Here is a 15097-nt window from a genome sequence, read left to right on the forward strand (position 1 = left end):
GCGCAAGACTTCTTGCACGAGAACACTTGCGCAAGAACATCTTGCGCAAGTGTGCTTGTGCAAGAAGTCTTGCGCAAGAAAACGTCCACACTGCCATGTGCGAGCTGTGCTTTTGCACAAGAGTGCTCACGGCAGTGTGGACGCTCTCTTGCGTAAGGAAGTTCCGACGGCCATTTTAGCCATCGGGCTTTCTTGCGCAAGAAATCCCTCCCGAGCGTCCACACTGCCCTCTTGCGCAAGAGCTCCTGCGCAAGAGGGCTTACACCTGTTAAAAAAGAGCGTAGCTCTTGCGCAAGAAGCCCTCTCTTACCACGCCGTGCTGTAAATTTCCTTGCGCAAGAGCGGGCGGGCAGTGTAGACGCTCTGCGGATTCTTGCACAAGAACGGCCTGTGACGGCGCGTTGGGGGTCCCCCGTCTCCTGCACCCCGAAATGGCACAAACAGACTGCACCAGCCGGTGAAATAGAGGAAGTTTATTGCCTCTCCAGGATACAGCACAGCACAGATGTAATCTGGTCACAGAGCTGGGCTAGGATGCCTCAGGCCCCCTTGAGATGGGGGAGACCGGGCCCCTAAACTCCAGCCCCTTTCCCTAGGCTGTCTCCTCCATGCTCCCAGCCCGCAACTAACTAACTCTCTTCCATCCCTGCCCCCCAGCCAGGGCAGCATTCCACCTTCCTTTGTTCCTCTCCGTGGGGGGTGTCTGGCCATACTGGTTTGCATAATGACTCATCCTGTTTTGCTGGGTCCTGGTACCCACGGCAGCCAGTGGGGGTTACCCCAGAGCCAGCAGCATAGAAACCAGCCAGGTACCCCCACTACGTCACATGGCCATACTTGCGCAAGAAGCCACAAGTGTAGACATGGCCTAACAGATTTATTGGAGCATAAACTTTCATGGGCAAAGACCCACGCTGTCAGATGCATGTAGTGGAAATTCCAGAGGAAAGTATAAATATGCAGGCATAGGAAAAGAGTGCCAATCAAGAGTAAGACCGGCAGGTATGAAGCAGGCTGGCTCAAACCCTTTCCCCCCAACTCAGTTCACTCAACTCTGGAAGGGAGAGACCACTTACAATGATGGTGTCTGTCCTGCAAGCACTGGTCTCATATTTTGAAGTTTCCACATTAAGGGGTAGCACGGTTTGTGACCCCACAACAGCCCAAATTAGTTACAATACATCACATTCAGTCTAACAACCGATCCTCCATCAGCCCTGGCTGAATTGGGTTTATAGAACCACACCTCGGATTTTTTTTCCATCCCGGCATGAGCTGTATTTACATAGCAACAGTTAACAGTTAATTATCTTGCAGAGCTAAGCAATTTGAGTGAGCACCACACCCACCCCAGGCAGATCTCTCCTTTTCGCTGGCTGATAGGAAGCAGTAGTTCAGCCCCTGCTTACAAACGTTTCAGAAGAAAAATGGCAGCGGGCGTTATTTTGCTCTCTCCTTCACACGGCTTGAGCATCCACCGAGGAAAGATTCGGCCGAGCGAGGCAACACGAGGAGACCCAAGGGGCTGAGTGACTTTAATAAGCTGCTGGGGACAGGAAAACACTCTTGAACAAGGGCACGGATCTTCCCCAGAGCCGGGCCCATGAGGAATTTTCGGCCGCGGGTGACGCTGGCGGCCTCAGCGGCTTTGGGGATCCGGCTCCCGCTGCTGGTCGCCGTCACGGGGGCCGAGGGGAGCTTTCCGAAGCTCGGACTCATGAAAAGGGATTTCAGTGATGAGCCCACCCCGCACGCCGACTCCACTCTGCTGTGTAGACGAGGCCGTCTGTGGAGGGGGTGTCCTGGAACGGCCTCCCACCTGCCTTCCAGCCTCAGCCCGACACATTTCCGAGGGAGCGGGGGGACGCGACGTCCTGCGGCAGGACAGAGCCGGGCTGCGCCCGCCAGCAGCAAATGACCACAGCGGCCTCTGGGGCTCGGCCTGACCCCGCAGAATCCTTCCTGGGGTCTGGCTGCTGGGTCTGCCCCACAGGCCCCGGGCATGGCTGGTTGCCGTTTGGGGTCAGGGTGGAATTTGACAAAGATTGGGGGAGGAGGGGTGTTTCACCTCCCTGTGCTGCAGGGGACCCGGGGCCTGGGCGGGTTCAAACTGGTGCAAATGGTGGCGTCTGTGTAACCCCAAAAGCCCCAGGGGCCGTCGGTCTCTCCAGAGGCTCCGGCCTGGTACAGGAGGGGGCGGCACAGAACGTTCTCTTCTGACTTTAAAGTCGATGAGTCTCTCCCCCCGGGGGGCCGGTGCCCCGTGGTTCTGGGGGGCTCTCATGGCGGGGCCCCCCGGCTCCTGCTGACGGCGGCGTACAGGACGGGCTCCGGGGCAGGGGCCCCCCGCTTGGCCTGCAGCGCCTGGTGGTCCAGCTCGGCGTAGGTGAGTCCGTCGGGGTCGGGCTCCTGGGGCTGGGAGGGGAGAGAGTCACTGGGGTGTGGATGGGCCTGTACATCCAGCAACTGTCCCCCCCAACACACACAGAGCAGGGCCTGTCCCCTCCAGCAGGGGGCGCAGGGACACACACACACACACACACACACACACACACACACACAGAGAGCAGGGTCTGTCCCCTCCAGCAGGGGGCGCAGGGACACACACACACACACACACACACACACACACACACACACACACGGTGATCCCATAATCCCAGCTCCACCCCCACGCTGCGAGCCAGGTCAGGCGGGTGGGGCCCACGTGGGGCAGGGTTGGGGCTCAGGCCCCCTGGGGGAACCAGGGACACTCACCAGACTCTGCGGCTGTTTCCCTTCGTCGACGGAGGCGTCTGCAGAACAGAGACACCCGCTGAGCAGCGCCCCCCAGCCAGCCTGGAGCAGAGCCCCACCCCCTGTGCTCACCCCCCCCCCACCTGTCCATCCAGGGGGCTCTGAGCCCAGCACAGTGCCCCCTACCCCACAGCACAGGACATTGGCACCGTGTTACAGAGCGGGAAACTGAGGCACAGAGCTGGCGGCAGAGTCTAGGGGATTATTGGGGGGGTGGGCAGCTGGGAGTCAGGACGTCTCAGTTTTCACTCCAACCCTGACAGGGGAGCAGAGTCTAATGGTTAAAGGGGGCGGAGCCAGGACATTTGGGTTCTGTGCCCGCCTCTGGGAGGGCCGCGGGGGTCTCATGTTTACAGCGCGGGGGGGGAGGGGAGATTCCCTCAGGGCTCTGGCTGGGATGGTCTGAGGGAGAAATTAAGGGGGGGGGGATACACAAAGGCCAGAGGTGTGGGAATGGGGGGGTACAGGGCAGTCCTGAAATTGAGGGACCTGGGGGCAGCCAAGGGGCTCCTGGGGATACAACGTGCTCAGCTGGCACCAGCTATCTCGGGGTCCCCTCCTTAGTCCCACTCAGCAGCGGGTGTAAAGCAGGCCCCGCCCTTGTGGGTGGGGCCCCACAAGCCCCTCCCCTCCCCCGGGGTTCCACCCCTCTGGTAACCCCTTGGGTGTGTTACTCACAGACGGGATCTTGCTGAGCCGGGGCCTTCAGCGCCCCCAAGGGGATGGTACTAAAAGACAGAACAATCCTCTTGTAAATGTCATAGCCCCCCACCCACAGGGAGATTCCCCAACACACCCAGGGAGCCTCCCCCATCCTGCCTCACAGTCTTATCCAGTCCCCTAACATCCTCCCCCCCTCCAACTTCTACAGCATCAGCCTCTCCCAGAGCTGCAGTAGAACCCAAGAGTCCCCGCTCCCAGCTCTAACCACCAGGCCCCACTCCCCTCCTGGAGCCTGGCATAGAACCAGGAGCCTTGTGACCAAGGCAGGTGGATCGGGAGGGGGAGGAGCCGGGTTCTTACCTGCTGGGTCTCGGGGCGTCTCCTTTTCCTGCAGAGGGACACAAACCAGAATCTCCCATGAACCAATCAGAGCCCGGTACCGGCACCTCGGCCCCTCGGCCCTGCGGTGAGGCAGGATGGGGAGGTGGGGGGGCGGGAGGAAGCCCTTTGCCTGCAGGGGCTGAGACTCCTAGGGTGAGCCAGACAGCAGGGGACAGCCCAACACCATGTGCTGGGGAGGGGGGCTGATTAACTGGGGGGCTTTTCCTGCCCCCAAACCTCCATCATTGGTGACTTGTTATAATGAAATGGATCTGTGAGTCGGCTTCCCTGGCACCCCAGTACCTGAGCGGCGCGGCGCCGGCGGCTTTTCCGACAGGGACCCTTTGCCAGTTCTGAGATGCAGCCACCTCTGGGGTGGGGCAGGTCTGTGCACAGGGATCCACATGCAGCCCTCCCCCCCTCCTTCCTACTGAGCCCCCACCCCATTCCTTGCAGCACAGGCTGCCCTAGTGCTGCTCAGGGATGGCGTCCCCCACGGAGCCCCACCCCCCATCCTTGGCTTTCCCTGCAGCCTGACCCCGTCCCACCCTGCTCAGTGGCAGCTCCGACTCTTCCCTAGCCGGGCGGGGCACTTACTGGCTCGGGTTCTCACGAAGCAGACCAAGGCCGCGAGGAGGAGGAGGAGGAGGCCGATGGCCGCGACGCTCACCCCAGCGATGAGGGGGGTGCTCAGGCCATCAGATCCCGATTGCTCCGAATCGTCTGGGAAACAGCAGCAGCCGTGAGGGCCGGGAGCAGCTGGTCTGTCCTCCCCCCCGTCCTCCCCGCAGAGTCCTTCCCACACAGTCAGTGCTCAAGGGGCCAGGACACCGCAGGGCAGAGGCAGCAGCCAATTCTATAGGGAGGCTGATGGGGGCCCATGGGATCAAGTGGGGTCAGAGCAAGCAAGCGCTGGGCTGCAGGGGGCTCAGGAGGGGGCGCTCTCCCCATTGCCCCATGTGGGGCAGCCTGGTCTACCCAGCCTTGGCCATAACTGGTGATGTCTGCCTTGTCCACAGTGCGGAGTTCGGGCCTGTCTCAAGTCTGGTGCGCCGAAGCACGCAGGCTGGGCCCGAGAGTGGGGAATCGTTTTGCATAACACGGCCGATGGAGCGTGTGGTACGCGAGGCCACGTGAGGAACACGGGCCAAGCGGCCTTGTACTGGGACTTGGTTCTGATCAGCAAAACGTGCAGATGCAGCCTCGAAATTGTCAACTGCGCCCAGAGCAGCAATATCCTGAGCAGGATGTACCCCTGGTAGGGGCCTTGGGCATCTGACGTATCCCACCCAACACGTAATCAATGGGCAAATAGCATGAGAACAACCGAGTCTCTCTCTGCTAGAAATTGGGTTTAGTAGGAACAATCGGCGGGAGGGACTGGGCAGTTACGCTGGATGTAACTAGAAGTAATTAGGCCCTTCACAGTGCCTGGTGGGTAAGAACGGAAACAGGACCCCCCGCCTGGCACTGTAGGTAGCGTACGGGTGACGTGTAAGTGAATTAGGCTTTAGTACTGCATGTAGTATAGTAGATCTTTGAGTAATTGCTTTTGCGCTGTATTTGCTTTAGAATTTATAGTGTTTAAGGTGTAAGTTGTCCAGTCACTGTTCTTAAGGATTGTAACTGTATTAGGTACTTAAAGCTTGCAATAAATAAGGACGTGGTTAAATAGCCCTGAAGTGTCGTCCCTGATTCCCAGTAGATCTAAAATAAATCGAACGGCCCCCCCTAAGCAGGGCACTAGGGGGTGCTGGCTGACCCAGCTTGGCCTTGCTGCTAAGGTATTTCAGCCTCCTCCTCTTGGCCGCCCCATCGCCAGCCAACGGGCCCATCTACCCTGGCGTCCCACCTCAGGCTGGCTGCTTTGCCAGGGCACCCTAGTGGCCGCTGATGGGCCCGGCTGCCCCCAGAGGGAGCCTCCAGTCTGAGCAGGAAGGGGAGTCACTGCCCCTGTGAACAGCCTCCCCCCCCCCGTCTCCTCCCACCGGGGCAGGCACTGCGGGGAGCTGCCCTGTGATCAGTGACTCACCAGATTCTCTTCCATCCCCGGAACCCGCCCCCGCGCTGTCTGATGCTGCTCCGGGCTGGGTCAGGTCGGTTTCCCCTGTGGGAACAGAACCAGCGTCTGTCAGGGGGCGGGGGTGGGGCTGAAACACCCACCCAGAGATCACCCTGCAGCCCCGCAGCCCCTGCCCCCAGAGGGGGGTTTAGCCACCGGGACTGGGGCCAAGGGGGGTGGGTCCTGAAGGCCTGGGCATCGTGTCAGCAGGGCGGGGAGGGACCCAGTGCCCAGCCCCACCCCCGGTAGCAGAGACGGCCTTGTCCCCACAGCCGGGGTGGGGGGGATCCCACAGGGAGCCCTGCTGGGTCCGTGGGGTCGGGGACGCTCTGGCTTCCTGCCACGGCTCCAGGGCTGGGCAGCTGCAGCCTGTGGTTGGGCGGGGGAGGGGGACTGAGCGTCTCTGCTCTTGGAGTCACAGTGGGGGGGGGGGCAAGAAAGTAGCAAACGGGCTGTGGGGCTGTAGTGGGGGGAGGGAAGGGGCAGGGCTGTGGGGAAGGGACAGAAAGGGGAGGGGCTGTGGGTGGAGCCATGAATGAAGGGGCGGGACAGGGACTGCAAGCAGAAGGGGTGGGGGGATCCCCACTTGCTCTGCCTCAGGGCCCCAAGAAACCTTAATGGGCCCCTGCCACAACCCGGCATCAACCGTCACTGGCATTCCCAGCGGGGGGGGGGGGGGGTCTGTGTGTGTCTGTCTGTCTTCTATTTATGTCTCTGTGTGACTGTCTGTGTGTGCGTGTGTGGCTGGGGACACTGCTCGTTCGGCAGCCCCCGGTCCCCAACTCCTCTGGGCATCCCCACGAGCGGGAGGTGCAGCTGCAGGAGCACCCCCTGGGAAAGGCCCCCGGTTTGCAGCTCCCCCTGGGGCAGAGATCCCCCCCCTCCCCCCCAGCCCTGAACCTCCAGCGGCTGCTTCTCCTCCCCCAAGGCTGGGACCCCGCAGTGATTCCGTCCCCACCCCCCAGCCAGGCGGGTCCCAGGTCCTGGGGCAGAGCCTGGCTCTGAGTGTCCCATCGGGATGGAGACCCCCAGACGATCTGGCTGAGCCGGGCCCCTCACCTGCTACCACCAGTTCCACGGGGCTGCTGAGGTACGAGGAGACGAAGGGCTCTGCCCGGGGCCGGTAGCTGCAGCTGTAGCTCCCTCCGTGCTGCCGGCCCACGGAGCGGATGTGGAACTCGGCCCCATCCCCAGCAGGGTCCATGGGGTGCGGCCGGGTCAGGTCTCCAGCCTGGTGCAGGAAAAACTTGATGTCCCAGCGCGGCCCCTGGCACCGGATGGTGACGTCTGCCCCTGGGACGCTGACCCCAGTGGGGCTCACAGAGATGGAGGGTCTGGGCAGGCTGGGATCTGTGCACAGGAGACAGGCAGTGAGAGCCAGACCTGGGCAGCCACCCAGCCCCATTGTCCCCGGCCGGCCCAGCCCCATGCAGATCTGGGGGTCCTGGGCAGAGATTCACTCCCTGATCCCAGATCCCCTCTAATCCTGAATCCTGCAGGATCCCAGCCCCACAGACACGGAGCCGCGGCTCCCTAGTTCTTGGGATCCTCATGTGCCCCTGCCTCGTTCACGGCCTCCAGCCCCGGACACAGAGCGACTCAGGGGCTGCTCTCTGGCACCACAGAACCTGAGCCTCTGGAGCGGGGTGGTCACTGCCCTGCTGGCACGAAACGGGTTAAAATAGCACTGGGAGAGGGCTGTAGATAGCGGCCAATCATGAGGGGCTTTGTGACAGCCAATCAGTGCCCAGGAGGGTGCTATAAAAGAGATGGCTGGCCAGGCTCAGGTGGGTATAGGAGGTAGGGGGTTCCCTGAGGGGAAGGACTCCAGTACGTGGGGGTATGGCCATGGGGCAGCACCTGGAGGGAAGGCACCACGGTCTGGGAGGGACACGGTCTGAACTCAAGCTGGCGGAGGGGAAGAGCAGGCGAGACACCAGCTGAAAGAGGCCGCTCAGGTGCTGAGTGGAGCTAATTCCCACAGTGACCAGCAGGAGCCACCGTGCTGGGGAGGCGCATCCTGTTACAACTTCACCCAGGAAGGGAGTCAGTATCTGTCCCCATTCTATACTGGGGGAAACTGAGGCACAGAGAGATTTCCTTAGGGAACATGGTGGGGGAAAGGATCTCTCTTGACTCACAGCTGGGGCCCGACCTGCTCCCACAGCACAAGGGATCCAGCGCTACTGAGCTCAGAGGTTGCAAAAGCGCCCCCCCCATGTGGGTGTCTCAGTTTGTGGGTGCTTGGCCTGAGATCCCCACGTTTGATGCTCCCCAACAATGAAGGGGCACTTCTGAACCACATGACGTGCTCTCAGCCCACGGGGCAGGTGTGGCCACACGAGGAGCTGGGCCGGATCTCCTGGGTCCCAGCCCAGCGCCGTATCCACCGAGGCGCCGCTTCTCCTGCAGCCCCTGCCTCATTCAGCTCAGGCTTGGGCACTGCCTGGGGCAGGGGCTGGAGAACACGGGGGATGGGATCCCGGCATTAAACAGCGACTCACGGTTCAGGGGCAGCGTTACAGTAGCCGATAGGGTTACCAGGTAGACCCCCCCCCTAGAAAATACTGGACAAACTTGATCATGGATGGGGGACTAGCAGGGAGAGGAGCGGGGCCGGCCGGCAGGAAGAGGGGCAGGAGGCGGGGGGGAGGAGGTAGAGGGCCGTGGGGGTGGCCAGGAGGAAGGGGGGCAGGAAGCAGAGATGGTGGGCAGGGGGTGCAACCACTGGCTGCAGCCCGCGTCCAACAGGCCGTGCCCCCGGCAGGCACTCCCTTTAGTTGCTAGTAGAAGCCAGGCAGGGGCGGGGAGAGAGGCTGGGAGCCCTCCCCCTTCCCGGCTTCTGCGCGCAACCAGAGGCTCCTGGGGCCGCGATTAGCGCTGGGAGCCTCTGGTCGTGCGCAGAAGCCGGGCAGGGGGAATGGCTGGGAGTCCCGGCTCCCGCCCCACCCCACCCCACTCGGCTTTTGCACGTGACCACAGGGCTCCCAGTACCAACGTGGCCCCGCCTTCGAGTCACTCCCCCGACCCTGCCAGGCTTCCGTCCGGTGCCGAGCCAGGAATTCAGACAATACCGGACATTGCACATGGCACTTTGCACGTGTTTGGTATTTTCTGAATTTTTCTACTGGACAGACGGTGCAAATACCAGGTGCAAACCGGACACCTGGCAACCCTAATAGCTGGTCCCAGGTCTCCAAGGGCAGCTGCTCCCCACTGGCTGGGAACCCCCCACTCCCCGCGATTCCATCCCCCTTCCCGGCTGGGCGTCCACTCGCTGGGCCCAGGACAGACCCTGGCTCTGCGCGTCCCTTTGGGTCTGAGCCCCCTGCCTGTGGGGCTGGGAGCGGGGAGGCCGGGCTGGGCCCCTCACCTCTCAGCACCAGCTCCACGGGGTCGCTGGGGTAGGACACGGTGAACGGCTCCGATTTGCTGTGGTAGGAGCAGCTGTAGCTCCCGCCCTGCTCCCGGCGCAGGCGGCTGAGGGGAAACTCCGCCTCAAACCCGCCTGAGTCCTTGTGCAGAAACTGGCCTCCCGCTGTCTTCAGCACGAACAGCCTGCCCAGGTACGGACCCCGACACCGGACGCTGACAGATGCCCCCAGCGACACCCCCCCGCTGGGGCTCAGGGAGATGTTGGGTTTGGGGTCGCTGGGCCCCCAGTGACTCTCCCTCCCCCAGCTGGGTGTCCCCTCTGCTGGGCCCAGGGCTCAGGGCAGAGCCTGGCTCCCCACATCCCAGCGGTGCAGAGACCCCCGAGGGTCCAGCTGGGAGTGGGGGGAGCAGGACACCGGGCCGGGCCCCTCACCTGCTACAGTGATCTCGACAGGGTCGCTCAGGTGTGACCAGCGAGTCAGCTCCGTTATGGGTCGATATTCGCAGGTGTAGCTCCCGGCATCTGCCCGGCCCACGCTGGGCAGGGGAAACTCAGCCACGGTCCCAGCAGACACCACCCGCTGCTGCAGGTTCGGGTACCTGCCCTTATGCAGAAGGAACTCCGCGCCTGAGAACCGACCCTCACAGCGGATGGAGAGGTTTTCCCCGGGCGCCACCACCCAGCGGGGGCTCCCCCCGACGAGGGGCTTGGGGAATTCGCGCTCTGCTTTCGACAAGAGACAGGAGTTAAATGGAGACACGACCTGCCCTGCCCCCGTGCACTCAGCCTGTCCCCATTCCACTGCCCCAGGAGCTGCCCTGCCAGCGCTGGCACTGCCGGGCCACGGGGCTCAGGGCTGGGAGTTCACCCCACGTAGCTCAGGGCCCGGCTGTAGGGGGAGCACCAGGCCCTGCCTGAGGCAGCCTAGGCCGTGGGCCCCCTGCGGCTCTGCCCCCTGGCGCTCCTGGGGTTGGCAATTTCCTTTGGTGCTTGCTCCGTGCTTCTCAATACACGGGCTGTGAGGAACCCTCCTTTCCCCCCAGGGAGTGGGAAAAAGGGGGAAGTGGTGTTGGGAGGCTCTGAAACATCTGGGACAATCTAGCTCTTCCCCTCCCCCGTGCACCCTTATCTTCCAGGTCCAGTATTGTGTCCGTCTCTTGTCACACACACATTCAATGATACAGGCCCGGCCCGGCAGCGTCTGTCTGAGCTGAAATAATTCAGCATGACCCCACTCCCCGACCCGCACAGCACTGAGCCAGGGACGGATCAGACCCCAGCTGCTTCCTCAGACCCGCACACGCCGGTGCCTCGTACCCGCACTGGGGATGGGGAGGGAAAGAGAGGAGGGGTTGGAGCCCACAGGGGCATCTTGGGGTTGGGGGGAGGTTCAGGGCTCAGTTCCTCCCTTCCCCTCCCCCAGCAGCCTCCACCCAGCCTTGAACTCAGAGATACTCACGTCCCCACGTCCCACTGTGCCCGGCCAGCCAGCAGCCTGGAGAGGAGACGGATCCTTAGTGCCCAGAGCAACTGAATCCAGCACCCTGGTCTCAGATCCCCCCCCCCTCCCATAGGCACAAGCCCTGCTCTCCAATCCCGCCCCCCCAGAGGCACACGCCCTGGCTGGCTGTGATACTCACTGAGGAGCAGGACGGTGAGAGGAGACACCATGACAGGGCAGTGGGGTCCCCTTTTCGTAGCCACCAACACCCCGGTGCCCAGCTGCACCCACTCTGAGGTCCGAGTGGGAGCAGAATGAGGAACTGCGCTGGGGCTGCAGCTCCGGGAAGCTGACGAATCACTCGGCCCCTTTCTTCCCCGTCAGATGGTTTCTCTGCAATCTCCAGGCCAAATCTACCGCGGGCAGAGCAAAGCCAGCGCCCTGCAGCACCCAGCAAACCACATCCCCCGCACAGCCTCCAGCACCTCCCAGCCCCACATGGGAGCTGCCCAGTGCGAGCACCAGCCGGGAACGGGGGAATCTTGGGAGGTGTCCAGAGGGGCCCAGGCTGCACCGGCCTTTCCCAGCGGGCCCGTCCTGCTTGTCCACAGCTGCAATGCAGAGCAGAGACGGGGAACCCCTGCACAGTCACAACCCCCATCCCCGAGCGCCCCTCTCTCGTGGAGCAGGGCAGAGATTCCTTCCTGACCTGTCTGGACTCCGCATCCGCCCTGGAGCATGAGGGTGGAGGGGCCTGGCCAAGCTCCCGCTCAGGTAGCGGCGCTGCCAACGCTGTTCTCAGCTGGGGGCCCTGAGGCAGAGGCAGGACGTGGCAGGGAGAAGGCGGATGTTTGTGGCTTCTGGCCCAGTGAGTGGAGGAGGCTGAGACACACATGTAGGCTACGTCTACACTGGCATGATTTTCCGCAAATGCTTTTAATGGAAAAGTTTTCCGTTAAAAGCATTTGCGGAAAAGAGCATCAAGATTGGCACGGACGCTTTTCCACAAAAGCACGTTTTGCGGAAAACCGTCTGTGCCAATCTAGACGCGCTTTTGCGCAAAAAAGCTTTTTTGCACAAAACAAATCTGAGCTGTCTACACTGGCCCTTTTGCACAAAAGCTTGTGCGCAAAAGGACTTTTGCCGGAATGGAAGCAGCATAGTTTTTCCGCAAGAAGCACTGATTTCTTACATGAGATCGTCAGTGTTCTTGTGGAAATTCAAGCGGCCAGTGTAGACAGCTGGCAAGTTTTTCTGCAAAAGCAACTGCTTTTACGGAAAAACTTCCCAGTCTAGACACAGCCGTAGAGTCTGTGTTGTGAAAGGAGGTGCTGAAAAGGCTACTCAAGCCTTCTCGGAAGCACTACGGCTCCATCTTTCTTGGGTTCTTCTTATAATTTTGCACAGCTCTGTTAATGAACTTCTCCAATGCAGCGCGTTCATCTTCGGAGGCTTCTCGTGCGTCCGGCACTTCCATTCCTTCACTGGATATGCTCATTAGTTCATTCACATGATCAGGCAGAAGGCGACTTCTTTCAGAACACAAAATTCTATTCGGTGATGAAAAACAACGCTCAACGGTAGCTGTTGCGACCGGGCACAGCAAGAGATGAATTCCTACTTCTTTCACCCCAGGAAACACGGCATAAAGATCCAGTCGAGCCACTAGTGACAATAAAAAGAAGTTGAAGTCAAATCTTCATTCATTTGTCACATGATATTCCACTCTGTGTTCAAAATCTCTATTCTCTCCTGAGCACATGGCAGCCCCCTTGCTGGTAGTGCCTCACTCCGCTCAACTGTCGGTGTTTGATAGGACAGGCTTCTGTAAAAGCTACGTAGAGGTTGAGTAGAATCTAGAAGTCGCTGTTGTAGATTTTTAAGAATCAAGTCTGTGTACTTTTCAGTTGTCTTAACAAGCACTTCGTGTCCTCTTCACTTAAGGATTCAATATAATGCCTTCATTAGTCAACTTCTGGACTGAAATCTTTGCTTCTTTGTTTTGATCTGAGGAAGTGGGTCTGGCCCATGAAAGCTCATCACCTAATAAACCATCTTGTTAGTCTTTAAAGTGCTACATTGTCCTGCACTTCTGGACTGAAATCTTTCCTTCTTCAGTACTTTTTCAATGGATAGCTCTCTGATGGAGACAAATGTAGCTTCTATTGCTGGACAAAGATCTACTACTGTTGTAGTAGATGCCTGGATGGCATTGTTTAATGACCCAAGTGTTTTCAAAAGTTGATTTACGAGAGAGAGAGAATGACAATAGTCTTCTCTGAACGTAGTAGCAAAAGTAATCCCCCAGCCTCACTACTTAGATCCATCCCATCTTGGTAGATACTTTCCAAAGCCAATAATAACGGCTGGAGTAATTTTAAGCCAAGGATCGCTCATGAGAAAGCCAGCAGGTTTTCCTCAGGAGGTCAAGTCCAGCCCCAGGAACAATCCCAACTAAATCAACCCGGCCAGGGCTTTGTCAAGCCGAGACTTAAACACCTCTAGGGATGGAGACTCCACCACCTACACAGGGAACCCATCCCAGTGTTTCACCACCCTCCTAGGGAAATAGTTTTTCCTAATATCCAATCCAGACCTCCCCCACTGTAACTTGTGCCCATTGCTCCTACTGTGAACAGCCTCTCTCCATCCTCTTTGGAACCTCTGTGAGGAAGTGGGGGATTTGGCGGTTCAAAGGGGGGTGTTGCATACAGGGGGACACTCAGAGCCCAGCAGTGACTGGTTTAATGTGACAAAGGGGGGGGGTGTTTGTTGTTTCAAAGAACAGCCCAGAGTTGGAACCGGGGTGTCTGGGACCCTGGCGACCCCGACCCTCCTTGGATGACACAGGTAGCTCTGGCCAGAGGACAGACAATGGGCTGCAGAGAGGGACGCTGGCAACCAAATCCAGCTGATCCCAGCAAGGGGAGAACATTGGACGAGGAGGGAGGGGGAGAAGAGGGGCCAGGCGACCCTCTTACCTGGGGGGAAGACAATGGACGGGGGAGGGGCTGTTGCTGGGGTTTTTGGAGGCTCTGCTGGAAGACTGGGGGGTGTTGTGAGTTTTGGGGACTGAGAGCAGGGCAGGCAGAGCTGAGCTGGCTGCAGGGAAGACTGATGAGTGGGCTGAGGGCCCAGGCCGACTGGCCTGAGAGACCCGTTGCTGCATTCAAAGCTCAGTAAACCCGCCTGTTTGGTGCTGGCTGATAGTTGCCCTGGTCCAGAGAACAGGGGGGCACTGTTCCTTCTGGGAGTGGAGGCCCCGGGGGTCCAGAGGGAGGGGATTCCCCAAAGGGCTCACAGAAGAGGCAGGCGGCTGGAGGCCCTGAGAGGCACCGCCCAGAAGCGGAGGGGCAGACCCCCCAGGTGAGAGTGGGCCCCCCAAGAGAGGGTGGCTGCACTGGAGTGGACCCCTGAGGAAGGGCTGTCTCACTGCCGCTGGAGAGGAGGGGGCTCTCCGAGAAGGGGCTGCCGCCCTGGGCGAAGGGTCTGCCCAGGAGCCGAGGGGCCAAGTGTGGGCAGGACCTGCGAGCCGTGACGGGGTGTCCAGGAACGGCCTCCCACCTGGCTTCCAGCCTCAGCCCGACACGGTTCCGGGGGGCAGGGGGACGCGGCGCCCTGCGTGGGACAGAGCCGCGCCGCCAGCCGCAAATCTCCACAGGGGCCGCTGGGGCTCGGCCTGACCCCGCAGAATCCTTCCTGGGGTCTGGCTGCAGGGTCTGCCCCACAGGCCCCGGGCCTGGCTGGTCGCCATGTTCGGGGCCAGGGAGGAATTTGACAAACTCCGGAGGGGTGGAAGCAGGGTTTCACCTCCCTGTGCTGCAGGGGGCCCGGGCGGGTTCAAACTGGTGCAAATGGTGGCGTCTGTGTAGCCCCAAAGCCCCAGGGGCCGTCGGTCTCTCCAGAGGCTCTGGCCTGGTACAGGAGGGGGCGGCACAGAACGGTCCCTTCTGACTTTAAAGTCGATGAGTCTGTCCCCCGGGGGGCTGGTGCCCCGTGGTTCTGGGGGGCTCTCATGGCGGGGCCCCCCGGCTCCTGCTGACGGCGGCGTACAGGACGGGCTCCGGGGCAGGGGCCCCCCGCTTGGCCTGCAGCGCCTGGGGGTCCAGCTCGGCGTAGGTGAGTCCCTCGGGGTCGGGCTCCTGGGGCTGGGAGGGGAGAGAGTCACTGGGGTGTGGATGGGTCTGTACATCCAGCAACTGCCCCCCCCCAACACACACAGAGCAGGGCCTGTCCCCTCCAGCAGGGGGCGCAGGGACACACACACACACACACACACACACACGCACAGAGCAGGGCCTGTCCCCTCCAGCAGGGGGCGCAGGGACGCACACACACACACACACACACACATACACAGAGCAGGGCCTGTCCCCTC

The 15097-nt window shown here is 60.9% G+C and overlaps 1 protein-coding gene across 1 annotated transcript in view; it reads right to left on the minus strand.

Annotated features, from left to right (window-relative positions):
- The window catches only part of LOC112545992 (immunoglobulin superfamily member 1-like), a 59957-nt gene that overhangs the window by 9672 nt on the left and 35188 nt on the right, over window positions 1-15097 (minus strand). Inside the window, exons 21-29 of the mRNA XM_089770440.1 lie at window positions 14739-14867; window positions 9276-9570; window positions 6962-7252; window positions 5873-5947; window positions 4438-4563; window positions 3820-3847; window positions 3475-3524; window positions 2758-2795; window positions 2284-2415 (exon numbers count right to left, since the gene is read on the minus strand). Coding sequence (XP_089626566.1) covers window positions 2284-2415; window positions 2758-2795; window positions 3475-3524; window positions 3820-3847; window positions 4438-4563; window positions 5873-5947; window positions 6962-7252; window positions 9276-9570; window positions 14739-14867 — 1164 coding nt within the window. The remainder of the gene's footprint in view (window positions 1-2283; window positions 2416-2757; window positions 2796-3474; window positions 3525-3819; window positions 3848-4437; window positions 4564-5872; window positions 5948-6961; window positions 7253-9275; window positions 9571-14738; window positions 14868-15097) is intronic.

The sequence above is a fragment of the Pelodiscus sinensis genome, chromosome 18 (assembly GCF_052426305.1).
Source record: "Pelodiscus sinensis isolate ZL-2025 chromosome 18, ASM5242630v1, whole genome shotgun sequence".
NCBI lineage: Eukaryota > Metazoa > Chordata > Testudines > Trionychidae > Pelodiscus > Pelodiscus sinensis.